Source organism: Mandrillus leucophaeus, unplaced genomic scaffold, assembly GCF_000951045.1.
Source record: "Mandrillus leucophaeus isolate KB7577 unplaced genomic scaffold, Mleu.le_1.0 Scaffold27, whole genome shotgun sequence".
NCBI classification, from domain to species: Eukaryota; Metazoa; Chordata; class Mammalia; order Primates; family Cercopithecidae; genus Mandrillus; species Mandrillus leucophaeus.
This window is the reverse complement of record NW_012102809.1, coordinates 4285660-4306349: the sequence shown is the minus strand read 5'-3', so window position 1 is coordinate 4306349 and position 20690 is coordinate 4285660. Positions and strand designations below refer to the sequence as shown.

At 40.8% G+C, this 20690-nt stretch overlaps 1 protein-coding gene and 1 long non-coding RNA gene across 2 annotated transcripts in view; one reads left to right on the top strand and one right to left on the bottom strand.

Annotated features, from left to right (window-relative positions):
* PRPF4B (pre-mRNA processing factor 4B) overlaps positions 1-13377 on the bottom strand; it is a 42909-nt gene extending 29532 nt beyond the window's left edge. The window contains exons 1-2 of the mRNA XM_011984573.1: positions 13115-13377; positions 1936-3132 (exon numbers count right to left, since the gene is read on the bottom strand). Coding sequence (XP_011839963.1) covers positions 1936-3132; positions 13115-13155 — 1238 coding nt within the window. The 5' untranslated portion in view covers positions 13156-13377. The remainder of the gene's footprint in view (positions 1-1935; positions 3133-13114) is intronic.
* LOC105542863 lies at positions 13370-16785 on the top strand. The gene is made up of 3 exons (XR_001006541.1): positions 13370-13531; positions 15745-15804; positions 16056-16785. It is a non-coding gene; the product is annotated as an uncharacterized LOC105542863 (long non-coding RNA).
* The last annotated feature ends 3905 nt before the right edge of the window (positions 16786-20690 follow it).

The window sequence follows — 20690 nt, the reverse complement described above, 5'->3', positions numbered from 1 at the left end:
AAAAGAAAAATTAAAAAAGAAAGAAAAATAAAGAAAATAAACATGTTCATCCTCACTAGCCATCTAAGAAATTTCGATTAAAACAATTTTTGGGCTTTTTTTGTTTTAAGGGTGACAAAATACTATATGGTATCCTGGTAATAAAGATCTTCCTAAACTTTCCTAATAAAGTTTTAGGAAAAAGGGCAGTTTACATAGTCAAAGAAGTAGAAACTGATCTAACTTTCCTGGATGGAAATCTAGCAATAACTTTCTAAAATGTAAATGTACATACCCTGAGACTTTGCAAGTCCACTTTTACGAATCTATTCTATAAAGAAACCTCACACATAACCAATGGACATCTTTGCATATAATAGTGAAAAATTGGAACCAGCCTAAATTTTTCATCAGTTTCAACAGGAGAATGATACTGTAATACATCTACATTGAAATACCAGTTGCTGTTAGGCAGAATGAAAAAGAATCTCTATGTTTTGTCACAAAAATGTTTCCTGAAAAAAGCCACATGTGAATATGAATGACTCCAGTTTCATTAAAAAAAAAAAAAAAAATTCCCTCATATCCATGTCATTGTCTGTGCAATGAAAGAGCTAAGAGAACATAAATTTCTAAGGAGTAGTACTGGAGAAACGAAAAGGGAGCCAATTTACAGGCTTACTTGGATTTCTCTTTAATAAGTATGCACCACTTCTGTAATTAAAAAAAAAATTTTGTTTCAAATACTCAGCTCTAGTCTTTAATAAACTCCTCAGAATTTGCTCTTCAAACTGAAAGCAAACTGAAAGACCACCAGGATAATTAAGAAGCACTTGAGATAACAGAATCAGTAAAACTAATAACTGCCTCCATCCAGGAAGCCAAAGGAAAAAGGGGCTATTTAATCACAGTGCCAACAAGACTCTCTTAAGACATAGCACTTGGAAATTAAATTTGAAATTTCTCTGAAAATATGATGACTTCACTTTCAGGGTCAGTTTGTATTTATACCCATTCACAGAAAATATTAATATGAACACAGTAAATGGCTAGGAATAACTAACATCCTTACACAGTATAAGCCAATATTCTTTTAATAAGCAAAACCTGGCTGGCAATTTCATAATATGTAAATATTAAATATAAAAGATATTAAGAAATCAGTTTCTAAAGTAGTTTAAGTGGTATAAACACTCCTCCTCCCTGCAAATACTTTCGTTCTATGATCCTAGGTAAATTATATAAATTATCTGATTCTATTTCTCCATTTATAAATTAGGTATGAGAACCCCTTCACCTGATGAGTTAAGATAATAACATGAGGATTTATAAGAACTAAGACAATATATTATTCAAATAGTAGAAAATAATTTTTTATACTATTCTTCTTAAGCTTAAGAGGACTACTTGTCAACAATGAGATTATATGTATTACAAAATTTTCCATTTTAATTATACCTTGGCGACCAAAACATGCTGGTATTGGTTTCTATTTATACTGTTAAAATTTAAAACTCATGCAAATACAAGAAAATGAACAGAATACAATTGTTAAACTGATTACCTTTCCCCCTTTTCAAAAAGTTTCAGCCTATCACTGTTCAATGAAGTAATAATCCTCTCTCTGCACGGTCCCAATGAAGATTTATCAGCCAAATTACATGGATTGAAAGGAGTGCCTTAGCAAACTAGGTATTAAATCAACAATGTGAAAAAAAACCCAATTCTATCATCAAGCTCAGTATTTGTTAAACACCTATAATTACAATACTCATTGACAAAAGTGCAAATATTAACATGGTTAATGGACTGGATTACTTAAAATTATGAAACTCGTCACTACTTCACTCATTTTTATTTTTACTTACTACTTCATTTTTAATTGTCCACAAGTTCTAGTTTTCCGTGTAAAATCTCATGCATTGGTAAAAAGCTTTAACATTTTGTAAACGTTACCTGGGAGAAGAAAGTCGTCTTCTCTCTGGTTCTCTTCGTTTTCTTTCTAAGGATCGGCTCTTGGCTCTTCTACCAGGAGACAGTGTTCGAGAGGGAGATTTGCTCTGCTTCGATCTTCTATCATTTAAAAGTGGAGACCTGCTTCTTCTTGATTTATCACGTGGTTTTGGAGACAAACTTCTTCTTTTAGGACTACGACCAGGTCTTCTACTGGGTGACCTATTTTCCTTCCCAGATGAAGCATCTTTAGAGGGAGATTTAATTGGCTTCTTTTCTTTATCAGTTTCAGACCGTTTTGATTTTCTCTCTTTGGACCGTGACCTTCCATCTTTGGATTTACCTCTTAAATCAATTGGGGATCTGGATTTTTTACATCGATCGCGACTTCTACCTTCATTTACAATTGGGGATTTTTTCCTATCTTTTGATTTACTTTTATCTTCAATTTTAACCTTATCATCAGTAGGAGATCTGGCCTTACCAATTTTCTCTTGAGATCGCCTTCTAAGGATAGGGGATTTTGATTTCCTTGCTTGATCTTGAGACTTACTTCTTTTGGATGGGCTTTTAGATTTTTTTCTCTCCTTTGACTTGCTCCTAGTTGTTTTCTCTTTAACAATTTCAATACCCCCCTTACTTTTCTTTTTATCAGACCTATGTCTAGTCCGTTCTTTGGATCTGCTTTTGCTTCGTTTTTTTGTAGTATTTTTATTGTCCACAAGTTCAAGTTTCCCCTTTGTACTTGAAGATCTAGTACTAGACCTATTTCCATTTCTTGCCTTCTCATGAATCTCCCCCTCTTCTTCAGAGCCAGACTCATAACCTTGCAAAATGAGCCCCATACCAGATTGGACCTTTCCTTCCATTAACTCATTATCAAGTTCGGCCTTAATCAAGGCTCTCTGTTTTTCCAAGTCTTCTAGCAAAGCTAAATCATCAAGTTTAGTTCTTTTTGCTGGAGACATACCCTCTTTATCAGAAGCATCGATAACCTCTTTTCTTTTGTGTTTCTTGTGTTTATGCTTATGTTTATGTTTTTTATCCTTGTCTTCTTCTGAGGAATGTTTATGTTTCTTATGTTTACTTCTGTGTTTATGCTTCTTTTTTTTGTGACGACTGTGCTTATTTTGAGACTGGTCTTCTGATACTTCTCCATTTTCTTCGTTTACACTCTTTTCAGAATTAGCATCTTCCATCCTATAAATATATCAAACACACTTTAAAATCATATCATTTAACAAGTATTCAAAGAGTTATAACAAAATAACAGTAATGAGAAAATACATCTCAATGTAATACATGAAGTCAGTCACTAAAATTTTTTCAGAACAGCTTCACACATTTTATTTCAAAGAAGGTCTATGCAAGAACTGAGTTGGATAGTGACACAACTTTATTGTGTTTCTAATGGTTGAACTCACCAAAAGCATTAGAGGAAATCCCTAATGGAGTGAGCTTAAAAATTACAGGTTAGAGAAAAAGGGAAAAACAAACCAGGTACAGCAAAACCTCATTAACACTGATTTAGTTCAAGGAGCCACTCAGTAACTTAATTTTTAAACCAACATTTCTCACACATGAACAACCAAAGGGCCCATTTTCTTTTTTAGTAAGACTAATAACTATTAACATACACTGGAAGACTAATCTCTTTCTCCACTTGAAATTCATAAAACTTGGTGAGCGGATTTCATCTTATACCTTAAAAACAAAACAAAACTCTAGAGCCAATACTGAGCTATACCCAAAATAAGCACTCAATCAGTGTGCACTGGTAGCTGATACTGATGAAGGTGACAGTATAAACACATCCTCAAAAGTTAAATCTTCAAAGAGAACTAAACCAGAAGTTAGGACTCTAGATTTGTAGTTGCCACTAAGCAATCATATGACATTCGGTTGAACCACATGGAAGGGCCTTTTGTAAGTCAACAAGTCTAATATCAGCAATTTAATATAGTTCAACCCAATATTCATTCAGCAAGTGATTTAATCTCTCTGAATTTCAAATGAGAACTCAGTTTCCCAAAATACATTCACGTTAACAGATGCTTTGGAAATAAATAATAAAGTGGGGGATTCCGTGCTTAAATGTTTGGCTCACGCTGAGTTAAAGAGTTTATGATTCTAAATTATTTTATCAAGTCTTTGGTGTTTAATAACCCCAGGTTAAATACTGGGTCAAAAGCCTAACGTTCTCTTTAAAAGTTACTCCATAATAAACCATCATCCTAGAATATCAGACCAAAAGTGGCCTTAAATTATCTAGATCCAGGCCATCATACTATTTTTGGAGGAAGCTATGGTTTATTTTGTCAGGTCTCATATTATATACTCCTATACTTTTAGTAAGTTTATCCTTTCAACCTAAGAATTCATCAGTCTACTTAGAATCTCTTTAACATTTGAAAAAACCTCACCAACTACAAGTAAGCATTAAGCCAAGTGGCAGGAAAACAGAGGTACAAGCCAGGTGCAGTGGCTCCCGTCTGTAATCCCAGCACTTTGGGAGGCTGAGGTGGGCGGATCACCTGAGGTCAGGAATTCAAGACCAGCCTGACTAACATGGTGAAACCCCGTCTCTACCAAAAATACAAAAATTAGCCAGGCATAGTGGCACGTGCCTGTAATCCCAGCTACTCAGGAGGCTGAGGCAGGAGAATCGTTTGAACCTGGGAGACAGAGGTTGCAGTGAGCCGAGATCGTGCCATTACACTCCAGCCTGGGTGACACAAAACCCAAAACCAGTATTTGCCTCCCTCAAAGAAATTAATATCTGGTGGTACATAACCATCAAATACTGGAGAAGTACAATGATGAAGACATGAATAGGGGCATTATGGGAACCCTGAAGGATCACCTAAACTCATTTTGAGAACAGTCAGGGACAGCGTTTTATAGATCACAGAAAGAAACCAATTTGTTAAGCAGGGACTTTCGGAGGATAGAAGAAATATTTACTGAGAAAGGACAGGGATTAAAAAATAAAGGTTAGCCCAGGTACAATGGCTCAGGTCTGTAATCCCAGCACTATGGAAGGCCAAGGTGGGAGAATCACTTGAACCCAGGAGTTCAAGACAAGCCTGGGCAACATAGTGAGACCTCATCTCTACTAAAAATCAAAACCATGAGCTAGGTGTGGCAGCGCAAACCTGTAGTCCCAGCTACTCAGAGGGCTGAGGTGGGAGGATTACTTGAGCCTGGGAGGTCAAGGCTGCAACGAGCCATGATGGCGCCACTGCACTCCAGCCTGGGCGACAGAGCAAGACCCTGTCTTAAACAACAACAACAACAACAAACAACACGTTGAGTAACACTGCCCTGGAGAATGAGTAAGGAATTAACAAGAAGGGAAAAAGGGGCATTTCAGATAGAGAAAGACGGTGACAAAGGCAGTTATATATAGCAAACTGCAAGTAGATCAGTGTTGTGGAAGGCATTGAGGTTAAGATTCCAAGTGGAGCCAGGCGCGGTGGTGCACAACTGTAGTCCCAGCTACTCAGGAGGCTGAGGTGGAAGACCACTTGAGCCCAGGAGTTTGCAGCTGCAATGACCTATGACTGTACCACTGCACTCCAGCCTGGGCAACAGAGAGAACTCTCCATCTCTTAAAAAAAAAAAAAGATTCCAAGTAGACAAAGTCTAGGAGATGACAAAATAGCATATGATTCTAGGAGTGGGTGGTTGAGAGAGAATTAAAGGTTCACTGGCGTCACAGAGGTCCACGAACTGCAAAAGTAGGTTGTCTAGCCAGGTCTCACAGTCTTGAACAAACTTGCTGGGAGAAGGGGTGGGGGACAGAGAGAATGGTGGTATGATTGAGAAGTTATTAATTAGTTGACAGCAATGAGGGGGAGTGAAAAACACACAGCCACTACAGGGTATCATACTCAAAGAACTTTGATTTTTGGATGTCACATTGCCAACTTCCATTTCTGGCAGGAAAAGGTATTTAAGACATGTGCAGGAGAAGCTACGTTCTCTGGTGAAAGTCAGGTTTTAATTTGGGTTGACTTCTCTCTAATGGAGTATGAGAAGACACAGGACAAATAAAGTAGCGTTCTCTGGATCATTAATTTTTCTCAAAGAATTGGAAGAAGTGCAGTATCTTGGTATTAAAAAAACAACACCAGGCCATGTGCAGTGGTTCACATTTGTAACCCCACACTTTGGGAGGCTAAGGTGGGAGGATTCCTTGAGCCCAGGAAAATTCAAGACCACCTAGGCACCACGGCGAGACTCTATCTCTACCAAAAAATTTAAATTAACTGGGTGTGGTAGCATGTGCTTATAGTCCCAGCTACTCAAAAGGCTGAGGTAGGATCACTTGAACCTAGGAGGGGATCACTTGAGTCCAGGAGTAAAAGGCTGCAGTGAGTCATGACCACGCCACTGCACTCCAGCTTGGGCAACAAAGGAAGACCCCATCTCAAAAACAAAAAAACAAAACACCATCATTGCTTTATTATGAAAGGGAAGGAAGTCACATAGATTTCAGTAAAAAAGATTCCAACGCATTTTAACTTTGTTCTTTATACAGGCTATATTCTCATCCTTTTCCCCCAGAAATCTCCCATCCCATAATCCAGAAGGTCTCTTTTTCCTCAACCTTGACTTACACGGGGAAAAAGTCTGAGAAAAATTTAGGCTAATTCAAGTTATGAAGGTAGGAGAGTCTTTAAAGATTGAGAATTACCTTTAGGCATATAAAATCTAGTGCCCAAAGTACAAAATTCTAGTCACTAAGCTCAAATTCAAAATTACCTAAAGTTTTGAGTTTTAACTCAAGACTGTCCTCAAGACAAAGGATAGTCGAGTGGTTAAGCGTCTCTGGAGCCAGACTGCCTGGGTTCAAACCCCAGTTCCATTACTTACTAGTTGTGCGGTCTTGGCAAGTGATCCTCAGGAATCTCATCTACATGATGGAGAAAATAATAGTACCTACCTGAAAAGGTGTTATGAAGTTTACACAGTGAATAGATGTTAAATGCTTATGACAGTGCCTAGCACAGACCAAGTCCCCTCCACCCCCACTAAGCTACTATTATTGTATAGATGCTAGATAAATATATTTATTTACAAAAATCCTGTGGAGCTGAAAGGGCTGCTAATAAGAATGTTATTTTAAGGAACAGAATCAAAGAGCATAGATTCTGGAGTCAAAGTACCTGGTTTAAATGCTGCCTCCAACATGACAAAGCTATTGTAACCTTAGGCAAGTTGCTCTTCTGTGCCTCAGTTTCCTCAACTGTAAAACATGGGGAAATAGTACTGACAAATCATAGGGCTTACGAAAACTAAAGGAGTTCATAGTATAAAAGGCTGTCACACTAGGTGTTCAAGAAATTTCTCCCCATTTGAGACTTCTGAGGTTCAAGGGACTTGCCTAAGATCACACATACAACAAACCAGTAAGAAGGCCAGTATTCCAAGTCAGTCGAAAGATCTTCCATTTGATTAAGATGCTTTAGAAGTCAGATTATGTCACTATTCTTTGTGAAACTTTATTGCTTTCTACCTTATTCAGAGCAAAAAGTCCTATACTTACAGCCCCAAAATTCCCAACACTCTAAACCTAACACTCTTCTCCCACGGTCACCCTGCTCCAGCCACACCATGCTCCTTCAATAGGCATACTCACATCTCAGGTACGTGGTACCTGTTTCTCCTGCCAGGAACGCTTTCCCCAGATACATGCATTCCTGGCTACCTTTGCCCACCTTAGGTCTTTGCTTAAACGTCACTTTCTCAAACAAGTTTTCCTGATCAATCTATTTTAAATGCAAAACCACCCCACTGCACACATACTTTCCTTCTGTGCTTAACATTTTTCTCCAAAGCAACTGTTACCACTAATATAATTATTGTTTGTCTCTCCCTATCATATTGTAAGCACTCTTGAGCAGAATTTTCATTTTAGTTCACTGTTCTGTGTCTAAGGGCCTAGATTATCTAATCTATAGCAGGTGCTCAGTAAGTATTGTTTGTGTCAATTATATATTTAGAATAACATAAGGTCAGGCACAGTGGCTCACACCTATAAACCCAGAACTTTGGGAGGCTGAAGCAGGCAGATCACTTGAGGTCAGGAGTTCAAGACCAGCCTGGCCAACATGGTGAAACTGTCTCTACAAAAATACAAAAAACTAACCAGGTATAATGGTGGATGCCTGTAATCCCAGCTATTCCAGAGGCTGAGGCAGGAGAAGCGCTTGAACCTGGGAGGCGAAGGCTGCAGTGACTCAAGATTGTGCCACTGCACTCCAGCCTGGGTGGCGAACAAGACTCCATCTCAAAAAACAAACAAACAAACAAACAAAAAAAGCTGGGCACAGTGCCTCACACCTGTAATCCTAGCACTTTGGGAGGCTGAGGTAGGGGGATCATCTGAGGTCCAAAGCTCAAGACCAGCCTGACCAACATGGAGAAACCCCATCTCTACTAAAAATACAAAAAAATTAGCTAGGCATGGTGGCACATGCCTGTAATCCCAGCTACTCGAGAGGCTGAGGCAGGAGAATTGTTTGAACCTGGGAGGCAGAGGTTGTGGTGAGCTGAGATCACGCCATTGCACTGCAGCCTGGGCAACAAGAGCAAAACTCTGTCTCAAAAACAAACAAACAAAAAATATATAGAAGTTGCTTAAAGATGGTTTACATTATCTATTACAGACTTTTAGAACTTGAAAGTTAAGATTTTGCTTTGCTCAGTTTTACCTCCAGTGCCTCACACAGTGCACACACATAGCACACACCTATTTTTGAATGAGTGATATTCAAAATTACTTATATCTCATCAACCCCTCCCAAAGGAAAATCAGTTTTTTGAACCCTTATCTTTTTTAATGCCAACAAGTTACAAAAATCTTAGGAGTTTCACTAAAAATTCTCGAGTTTACCCATAGAGGAATCAACTTCTATCAAAAAAAAAAAAAAAAAAAAAATCTAACTCCTAGAGCTTCTGGGAATCAGACATACATCCTGATGACCAGTATCACTGTAGAAGGGTCATTTCCATGAGTGACTAGTTTCCATTGTAAATTAATGAGTATTATCTCAAGAAATAATGAGTAGGTTCCTGCTAAAAATGTTACCAGCTTGGTACAATTAGGTTAACCTTAATTATAGCGTTTTCTTTACAGGGGCTAGGCATACAATGGATCGTCACCAGTCTCAGCTCATCTCTCAATGCAAATGTCACTAAAAGTAACAACTAAAGTCTGACCAGGTCAATCTGGGAAACTTGAAAGATTGAGTCAAGGGCATAATGTATTACATACAATGGGCTTGTGCTAAAATAGCTAAATTAGGTTTATTATCAATGACTTTCTTATAAAGCTCAAGAAAAAGGTTTCCTGTTAAGATACCTAATGGTCCTCTTGGATAGTTTATACTGACAATAAATATAGGCCATATACATTTCATTTATATAAATTTACGCTTTAACATTACCATTTTACAATTTAACATCCCACATTTAGCCAAGTGGATGTGTATACCAACTTGGTCACAACAGGTTTATCACAAAATAAATATTTATTGAGAACCTATTGAGTGGATAACATTCTTCGGATCACATTATTTGGAAGCAAAGGTGAATGAGAAGTGCACACAACATGGGGGTACTTAACAGTATTTGTATATTTGCTTTATTAAGTTTTACCTTTTAAAAAAGTCAAGTCTTGAGGCATCCAGAACAATGAATGAAAATCATGGAACGCCTTTAAAATAATATAGTCACAGTCAGGTGCAGAGGCTCACACCTGTAATCCCAACACTTTGGGAGGCCGAGACTGACGGATCACCTGAGGTCAGGCGTTCGAGACCAGCCTGGCCAACATGATGAAATCCTGTCTCTACTAAAAATACAAAAATTAGCAGGGCATGGTGGTGCATGCCTGTAATCGCAGCTACTCAGAAGACAGAGACAAGAGAATCACTTGAACCCAGGAGGCAGCAGTTGTAGTGAGCTGAGATCGCGCTACTGCACTCCAGCCTGGGCAACAGAGACTCGGTCTCAAACAAATAAAATAAAATAAAATAAAATAGTCACCAATCACCAACCACCAGTGTTATTTTAACTTCCTCTTTCACATTTTTTTCCAAAGAATAATAGTCTTAGTGAATTTATTTGGTAGGCATTCAAAATATACAGAGACACAGAGAACTGATTGATTTAAATTTGTGTACGAATAAAGCCGTTTTTAAGCTAGACAGTTCTTTACAAATTTTTTTTAGTGATGAGCAAAGTGAACGCCACTGCTACTTTACCAGGAAAGTAATTAAGCCTATTTCTCTGACAAGTTAAAATGTATACATCTTTTAAGAAACTGGGTCTGGCTATGTTGCCTGGGCTGGATTCAAACTCCTAGGCTCAAATGATCCTCCTGCCTCAGACTCCCTAGTACCTGCAGCACTTGAGCCCAGTAGTTCAAGAACAGCCTGGGCAACATGGGAAGACTCTGCCTCTACAAAAATATTTAAAAATTAGCTAGGCATGGCCAGGCATGGTAGCTCACGCCTGTAATCCCAGAACTTTGGGAGGCTGAGGCGGGTGGACCACGCAGTCAGGAGATTGAGACCATCCTGGCCAACAAGGTGAAACCCTGTCTCTACTAAAAATACAAAAATTAGCAGGGCATGGTGGTACATGCCTGTAATCCCAGCTACTCGGGAGGCTGCGGCAGGAGAATTGCTTGAACCAGAGAGTCCAAGGTTCCAGTGAGCCAATATCGTACCATTGCAATCTAGCCTGGAGACAAAGTGAGACTCCGTCTCAAAAAAAAAAAAAAAAAAAAAAAATTAGTTGGGTGTGGTGTTGCATACCTGTGGTCCCAGCTACTCCGGAGGCTGGGGTAGGAGGATCACTTGAGGTTGAGGCTACAGTGAGCCATGATAGTGTCACTGTACTCCAGCCTGGGTGACAAGGGCTCATGTTTCAAAAATAAATAAAATGAATAAAAAGAATTAATGTAGATATAAAAATCAGAATGGGTCCAAAAGACTAACTAGTCTTAAAACCTTCCCTCTGGTCCCTGCTTTGCCAAATCAGGTTTGAGAAATTAGGTCTCAATAAATTAGACACATCACATCAAAAAATGGATCTTTCTGGGACAGTGGAAAAAATAAAAATAATTTCATACTTGAAAAGCAATTTAAAAAGAAGCCACATTGTACAGTGGGCGGCCAGACAGTTCAATAGTTAGCAGCAGGGCTTTAGAATCAGACTGCCTGAGTTTAAATGGGTGTGCCACTTAGGGTGACCTTGAGCAAGTTACTCAATTTCTCTGTGTTTCAGTTTCATCATCTTTAAAACAGGAAAATAAAAGCATCTACCCCTATAGGGTTGTTAAAAGAATTAAAGCCTTCAGGAAGCTTAAAAGCTACTTTTTATATTTATTCTTTCTAAATTTTCTATTTTGAATAGATTCCATATAACTGTAAACTACTCAGTGTTCTCTAAAGAACTGTTGTAGACACTATACTCAAGGACTCACTGTGAGCACCAGGCACAGTGTTTGCTTTCATACCAAATGGTTATCGTCTTTGTTAAATACTTTCAAACTACTGAAAGTGAGACATATACAGACCAAATATTCCATTTACACCAAGTGTTCTGTGGGGAAGGGAAGGGAAATTAAAGACTATCTCTGTTATTCAAACAGTAGAGGCCTGAAAATGTATTTTTTAAATTATTAAGTCTAATATTTGAAAACAGTATGCGAATAAAATACGACTAACCCACTCCTCGAAATGAATCTCAAACATCCCTAAAATCAAATAAATGGACATAATACTACAGAAATTTTCAGATTAGTAGAAAATGTAACCACATAGCATGAGATCTGCACTGTATTGGCATAAACACTGTAACTGTGCCACACAATGAACTCGGTGAGAAACAATAAGAGGTTAAAGCTAGTTTAAAACTTCAGAATCCATTTGTTCTCTGCTAAGTCAAATTATAAAAATAATACAGCAGTTTTGAAAAGCCCTCAGTTAAAAATTCCGTTTTTCCTCCTAGCTGAGTAATGCAGATGATTGAGGAGCCCAAAACTGGACGCACAGCAATTAAGTGTCAGGTTGTCTGGTGGCAAAGATTTCTCCTATCGCTCAGTCACAACTTGCTGGGAGACTATACCTCTTTCTAAGATGGCTGGAAACAGATGAGACAGTGCAGATGCAAAAAAAACGGTCGCTATAGGAACATTGCCGTAAAATCCATTCTCTCTATTATGGTTCTTGTTTGAGTTTTCCTAACATAGACATGAAGAGCAAAATACTGCTTTTAGTTAACCAATGGCTAACCTTGCAGCATACACACGTATTTTTTTTTTTTCATTTTTCATTTGGCCGCATGGATTCTTATATTAGCTTAATTATAGATATAAAGTGGTTTGGCAGTAGCTAGCAATTCCCACTACTCCTTCCACTCGTCCTCGTCCTCCTAAAGGGTTATAAACTCAAGCAAAAAAGACAAAAAAAAAAAATGCCAGGCCTCAAAACCAAAGACTCTATCTCACTTTGCCTCAAGTTTGCAAGTTGGTAAAAAAAAAGCTGCCGGCAGGCACTCAAAAAAACAAAACAAAACAAAACAAAACTGGGTGACTGCTGGACTAAAGAATACAAGGTGACGAGATCAAGTATCCTGGTAGCCACAGACTAGCTCTGGGATGGCCAGAGAGTGTGACCCCACCACCTCCGCTCTCTGCTTTCAGGTCCTAAACTGACACCAGTAAAAGGACGACTGGGGGTACCGCAAGAGGAAGAAAAGACTTCGGGCTTGCCCCGCCTGCTGCCACTGACCCTCGTGTCCCCAACACCGATGCCGCTAAGAGCCGCGGCCAGGGAGCTTAGATGGGTCCCCAAGGGAGGAATGGGAAAGCGCGACCTCACTGCCGCCACGCGCACCGGACCTGTAGAGGCCGCTCGCGCCTACGCCTCCCGGGGCAACGACGCGCTGCAGGCCGCGGCCGCCTTCACCCCAGCAGCCGCGGCCTCTGGGAGAAGGAAGCTCGAAGGCCGCCTGCTCCCCATGCCTCCCACCCCACAACGAATCGCGCCGGAAAAGGCAAAGTTTGACTCTCGCCGTTAGGCCCGAACTTTCCCGCCCGCCCGTGCAGCTCCCACTCGGCCGTCCCCGGGCTCCAGCCTCTGGCCCACTCACAGAGACTACTTACTCTGTCTGCTCCCGCAGCGACTGGGTCTCCGCGGCGGCCATCTTGAACTTCCTGACTCCTCGGCGGCGGTGGCGGCGGCTCCCGGACGGTGGAAGGTAGTGGAAGTGGAAGAAGAAGGAAAAGAGCTGCCGCGCATGTGCTGACCGCGTAGGGAAGAGCGGGGTTCTGAGTCCGCGCTAAGAATCCGGATATGAAACCTCGCGTCCCGGGACTGGCGCAGGGCGTAGTGTCGCAACTTCCGGGAGCATGGTGGGCGGGGCTGCTGAGGATTGAGGGCCGTGTCAAGCTTGAGCTCTTTCGTCAGTGCTAGAAATGGACGTTTAGTTATCGAAGCCTGCTGACGAGGGAAGCCAACAAGAGAGGGATGTCGGCATCGGGTATGCGGTTCCAAGAACTGATTGGCTATGGAGACTGGAAGTTGGGTGAAAATTCTTATAAACTCGGGCAAACGAATTGATGATTTTTCCCTGGTCGGTGTTAAGAGACACAGTAAATGCTTAACCATCTCGCTAGATAGCCCAGCTGAAGTGGCATTAGCTTCCCCGGGAAGTGTGTAGAAAGGCGTTTTTAAATACTGTAAATTAGGGTTGTACCTCGAACGTAAATATCTTTTAATGTGGAACTGTTACTGTATTTGACACATCTTTTCAACTTTTACATAGTTCAAGGGTGACATGATTCAGGAGTCGTTCAGTTCGTTGTTTCCGTAATTGGAACGTGTAATGTTTTTTGGCCCAAGTTGCTTTATGTGATTTTGTTTTTTTCTATAACGACGCTGCAGTAATGGAGTAGAATGGAATATTGTAGGGAAAACATTTACTGGCTCTTGGAGAGCTCTCAATACCAATTAGGTTCTTTAATTGCTCTTTAAAAAAAATTTCTCGGCCTGGCGCTGTGGCTCACGCCTGTAATCCCAGCACCTTCGGAGGCCGAGGTGGGCGGATCACCTGAGGCCAGGAGTTCGAGACTAGCCTGGCCAACATGGTGAAACCCCGTCTCTGTTAAAAATACAAACAATTTAGCCGGGCGTGGTGGCGCGCGCCTATAATCAATTCCAGCTACTCGGGAGGCTGAGGCAGTTGAGAATCGCTTGAACCCGAGAGGCGGAGGTTGCACTGAGATCACGCCACTGCGCTCCAGCCTGGGCAACAGGGCAAGATTCCATTAAAAAAAAAAAAAAAAAATTATCCATACTTTGGAACCTAGAAGCAGCGTGACGATCACTTTCATTCTTGTAATCATCTTAGTTTGCCTTTGTCCTAGAAAATTGAGTTCGGAATCTCCAGGCTCCATACATATCTCTTGATTTCCAGGGGAGAAGGGTTTCAAATGTTCTTACAAAATGTCTCTTGCTGCCTGAATTCCCAACGTTTTGAAATGTTAGGGCCAGGCGCGGTGGCTCAGGCCTGCAATCCTCTAGCACTTTGGGAGGCCAAGGCGGGCAGATTGCCTGAGCTCAAGAGTTCGAGTTCAGCCTGGACAACATCGCGAAACCCTGTCTCTACTAAAAATACAAAAAATCAGCCGGCGTGGTGGCGCCTATAGTCCCAGCTACTCGGGAGGCTGAGGCAGAATCGCTTGAACCCGGGAGGCGGAAGTTTCAGTGAGCCGAGATCGCGCCATTGCACTCCAGCCTGGGCAACAAAAGCAAAAACTCTGTCTCAAATAAAATAAGTAAATAAATGAAATAAACTTAGTAAACTATTTTAAAATAAATAATGTGAAAATTAACAGTGTATGTAGTAGAACTGTGAGAGATCTCATGTTGGAAACAGTGATATACTTGAAGGCAAAAGATTGGATTAGGTACTATTAACACGTTTTACACATGAACAAACTGACGCCAAGAGGTAAAGTAATTTGCTTATGATGATTGAGTTCCCAAGTACCAAGCTGATTTTTGAACTAAAATCTGACTCGAAAATCTGCTATTTTCTTACCAGGCTGCTTCCTACAAGAATATAACCTCGCTTAGTATCTACTTATAGAGCATCCACCCTCACAACTCTTTGGCATTCAAATGTTTGTTGAGTAGCGGTAGTAGAGCACTACGTTCCAATCGGAAAATGCCTTATTTTTCCTTGTTTGCAGGAGCCTATTATAAATAAATGCCTTGTTTTCGCTGTGTCTCTTGTTGTCGAGAGCTCAAGCTGGTCTCAGTTTCTACAACCACAGTATTATCTCCCAGGTCTCCTTCTGCCCTATGTATATTGCAGTTATGCTTTATGTGGAGATGAAGCATCCTAAGAGTGGGGAAGGATATATGGGGCCGGAACAATAGGCGCTGAAGCCAGATTGTGACTAAAGTTGGTATTTGAACAAACCAAGTCTTTTTTTTTTAAGAGCATGGTAAAAACTAAGTTTCAAAAATCGATGCTGGCAAAAATTTCCTTGAAAAAATTCTCACCAAGTTCAGTTGCAAGGTGCTACCTGGGGAATGAAATAGATTTGTCAAGGACACACCTAAAACTATATTACTGTTGTAGTTTTGAAAGACTGAGACCTTTGGAAGGGGGAGTTACAATTAAAGCAAACATCGGCGTATCCGTTTATTCATTCACCAAATGTTTATGAAGCAACAAACTTATGCGCAATATTTCAATCTTGCTGCTCTTCCTCCCCAAATTCAGGAACTTTTGCAACGGAAACCGGCCCCGGGCATGCGCCTTTTGAGCCGAGGAGCAAAAGGGGCAACTCAGTAGCGGCACCCGCCTCCCCGGAAATCCTTGGAGGGGGCGGGGCTCTCGGAGCGCGCTCTTCCCAGCGGCAGCTGGGGAGGCGCATGCGTACTTGCGTTATCGTGGGGGTGCATCGCGGAGGCGTGGGAGAATCTGTGGCCCGCGGTGGGCCTTGGTCCCTTCTGTCCCCGCCCCGAAGCCGCCTGCTCAAGCTGAGGGCCACCGGCTTCTATCCGTCGGTGTCGGTGCTCCTTGCCTCCCAGCCAGAGCGTCTCATCCCTGGGCCTGGAGCCCCAGGCTCGCTCTCCTCAGCCCGCGCTGGCAGCGGCGCTCTTGCCGCCATTCCTGTGAGGTAGTGTTCCGGAGCCGCCGGGCTGGCGGAGGAGTAAGTAGGCGCCAGAGTCCTGGCCCGGGCATCCTCCTCGGGGCCCTGTCGCCGCCGCGCCCCGGATCCTGCGTTGATCCTGTCCGATAAAGCGGAGGTCGGCCCTGCTTGCTGACGCGACCGTGAAAACCACAGCGCCTGGCGCCCGGCCGCCGCCGCCACGCCACACACAAGTGTACCGGCCCGAGGCAGGCTTCGGGCGCGAGCTTGCCTTTGTGACTTTCCCTTACCGTCTTTGCTTGCTTCCTTTTAAGTATTACTTCCAGATAAGGGACATATTCTCGAAATACTTTGAAAATAATTTTGAGTTTTGTTTCTCCCGTTGAGACTGATTACATTTGGACCTTTCAAGCTACACTGTGCAATCATCAATCTCAATAAGCTCGTAATAGGCTCATTCTTCCGTAGGCTACAAGCAAAATAATAGATCATAACATCCTGCGGAGGAAGCCGTTGGTCCGTGTAGAGTCGCCAGATGTCAATTAAGAGTAGATCGCTTTTCAGAGAATACTTACGGCTCTGGTTTAGACCTGGACTTGGAACTTTGAGGTGTTTGGAACACTGGGCAGAATTTTCCTTTGTTATAAAACAAACTTTATGAGAACGTATTTTGTTGTTGTTGTTAGTATTGAAGCAATTTTGGTGCAAACCAAAGGATAAAGCAAAACAATGAAAATCACCCAGAGTTCCATTACCCATACTGAACCAACTTGAACATACTGGTTTATTTTGGCTTTTTTCCATATGAAATGTCAAATATTCTTATACTCAGGTATAGAATGTGATATTTACTCTTTCATGTAACATGTCCCCCAATTTTTACATACATAATTCTCGTTTCAGTAAGCATTTTTATAACTACACTCTTTTTCCTTTGTTATTGTATGTCTAGGTTATTTCAACTGCACTATTGCATGTAACTACTATATGATGAGGCAATGGCTAGATTAGTATTTAGAACGTGAGCATTCAAGTCAGGCCACCTGGGCGTCACAACTTACTGGGCAATTTCAAACAATTTAACTTTTTTGAGCCTCATTTTACACAGTAACATGGGGATAATGATTCTGATTGCCCAGAATTATTACAGTAAAATGAAATAATGAGGGAAAGTGGCTGCAGCATGTCTTGTTAGTAAATGCCATTACTGTAGGCAGATTTTCTTTTGTTGTGATTTTTTGGTGACATGTATGATTTATTTCCAGATTTTGAATATACTTAAATACCACAGTAGGGGTATGGGGTTTGATACACAGCTTTTCATATATTTTATACCATATATTCTGTGTTTGATACACAGCTTTTCATATATTTCATACAATATATTGTGTGTTTGATACACAGCTTTTCATATATTTTATTATAAGTAACACATGAATTAGAAATAATTTTTCACAATAGGGAAACATTTAAAAAATTAAAATGTATAATTCTGCTAACCATAGGTGAATAGTCGCATTTTGGGCAATCTTTTTTATGCATATATATGTAGTGGTTTGTTTTATTTATTTATTTATTTATTTATTTATTTATTTATTTATTGGAACAGAGTCTTGCTCTGTCGCCCCGACTAGAGTGCAGTGGTGCGATCTCCGCTCACTGTAATCTCCGCCTCACCGGTTCAAGCAATTCTCCTGCCTCAGCCTCCTGAGTAGGTGGAATTACAGGCGCCCGCCGCCACACCCTGCTAATTTTTATATTTTTAGTAGAGACGGGGTTTCACCATCTTGGCCAGGCTGATCTCGAACTCCTGACCTCGTGATCCACTCTCCTCAGCCTCCCAAAGTGCTGGGATTACAGGCATGAGCCACTGTGCTGGGCCTGTAGTGTTTTTTAAAAATAGAATTATATTATAAATTGGGCTTAGTAACTTGCTGAAAATAGCAGAGGCCAGTGCGATGAGAGTGGGGTGATTAAGGGAGTAGGAAGTAATGCAGGAAAGGGAGTTTGTAGGATTCAGGTTTCATTAAGTGTACTGGGCAGGTTGGGCATAGTGGCTCGGGCCTATAATTCTGTCACTTTGGGAGGCTGAGGTGGAAGGATCCCTTGAGCCCCGTTGTTCGAGCCAGCCTGGGCAACACAGGGAGACCCCATCTCTGTAAAATAAAAGTAAAAATTATTTTGAAAGAAAAGTTTACTGGACAGAGTAAGTTCAGGATTGAGGAGTGACCTGATTTGTTTTAAACGAAGGTTCATTTGGCTGCAGTATGGAAATAGACTGTAAGAGACCAGCGGAGGAAGATGGAATCCAATTAGGAGAGTATTTAAGTAATCTCTGTGAGAGATGATGTAGTTTAGATCAGGGTGTGAGCAGGGAAAAATGATTGGGTTCTGGATATATTTGGAAGGGAGAGGTTATAAGATGCACTAATGGGATGTGGAATTCAAGAGAAAGTGACTTAAAGAATTTTGGTTTGGGCAATTAAACAGATACAGCTGCTGCTTACCAAGATAGAGACTGCAGGTGGGGGGAAACTAAACAGTTCTGTTTCAGTCATGTTACCTGTTGGGGAGTCTAACTAACTGGAACAGGAGTATTAAAGACTTCATCTTCTATTCTTGAGGTATCAATTTGTCCCTTCATTTCTGTCAGTTTTTGCTACATATATTCTCTGTTACTAGGTGCATGTATCCTTGTAAATTGTTATATCTTCCTTATGGGTTTGTCCTTTTATCATTAGAAAGTGTTTCTCTTTTTCTCTAGTAGCATTGTTTTAAAGTCTATTTTATCTGATATTAATGTAGCTATTTCAGTTCTCAAGTGATTGCTATTTACATGCTTCGCACCATTGAATCTAAAATGTGTCTCCTGTAGACTTTATATAGTTGGATCTTGGTTTTGTTTTTGTTTTTTGAGACAGAGTTCACCCTGCTGCCTAGGCTGGAGTACAATGGCGTGATCTTGGCTCACTACAACCTCCACCTCCCAGGTTCAGACAATTCTCCCACCTCAGCCTCCCCAGTAGCTGGGATTACAGGCGCCCACCACCACGCCCAGCTGATTTTTGTATTTTTAGTAGATACAGGGTATCACCATGTTGGCCAGGCTGGTCCCAAACTCCTGATCTTGTGATCCGCCTGCCTCGGCCTCCCACAGTGCTAGGATTACAGGCATGAGCCACTGCGCCTGGCCGGATCTTGTTTTTCTTAATCTGATAATTTCTGCCTTTTGATCCAATTGTTAAATCATTCACAGTTAATGTTGTTGATATAGTTGGATTTATGTATGCCATCTTGTTTTTGTTTTCCTTATGTCTTATGTCTTTTTCTTTTCCTCTGTCTCTCCTTTACTGCTTTGTTTTGCATCAAGTGAGTATCTTCTAATGTAACGTTTTAATTTCTTGAGTGATTTTTTTCAGTCTTAAGTCTTTTTAGAGACCTTAGTGGTGCACTAGGGCTTACCGTACAATTATAGGTTAACTTATTAGAATCAGCTTCGGATTTATACTCACTTAATTGCAGTGAGATTACTCCAATATACTTTTATTCCATGTCCCTGTTTTTTTTTGTGGTTTTGTTGTTGTACATGTTATATCTTACAGCTGTTACAAACTCAACAATACATTACTACAATTATTACTTTTACATCATGTAAAGAAAATGAACAAAGGAAACCAAGTATATGTTTGTAGCTTTTGTTGTAGTAACCTTATTTATAATTTCAGGTTTTTTGTTTCTTTTTCTTGTGGATTCATTACTATCTGGAGTAAGCTTATTTTCTTTTTTCTCTCTTTTTTTTTTTGGTAACAGTGTCTTGCTCTGTTGCCCAGGCTGCTGGAGTACAGTGTCATGAATATATCTCACTGTAGCCTCAAACTCCTGGACTCAAAGTGATCCTTCCACCTCAACCTCCTGAGTAGCTGGAACTACAGGCGCATGCCACCAGGCCTGGCTAATTTTTGTATTTTCCTGCACATCAGCCTCCTGAGTAACAAGGTCTATTGGCACACATCACCACATCCAGCTAATTTTTAAATTTTTTATAGAGACAGAGTCTCACTATGCTGCTCAGGCTGGTCTCTAACTCCTGGCCTCAAGTGATCCTCCAGCTCTGGCCTCCCAGAAGTGCTAGGATTACAGCCATGAGTTCTTTGTATGAGTTCCTTATATATTTTGGATATTAACCCCTTTTTAGATACAAGGTTTTTCAGTATTTTCTCCCATTCTGTGGATTGCCTTTTCATTTTGTTGTTTCCTTTGCTGTGCAGGAGCTTTTTTGTTTGATTTAGTTCCATTTGCCTATTTTTGCTTTTGTTGCCTGTGCTTTTGGTGTCATTTACAAAACAAAAAAAATTATTGCCAAAACGGATGTCATGGAGCTTTTCCACTGTTTTCTTCCAGTTTTATAGTTTCATGTCTTACATTTAAGTCTTTTCACTTTTTTTTTTTTTTTGAGACAGAGTCTCGCTCTGTTGCCCAGGCTGGAGTGTGGTGGTGTATGATCTTGGCTCACTGCAACCTCCACTTCCTGGGTTCAAGCGATTCTCATGCCTCAGCCTCCCGAGTAGGTGGG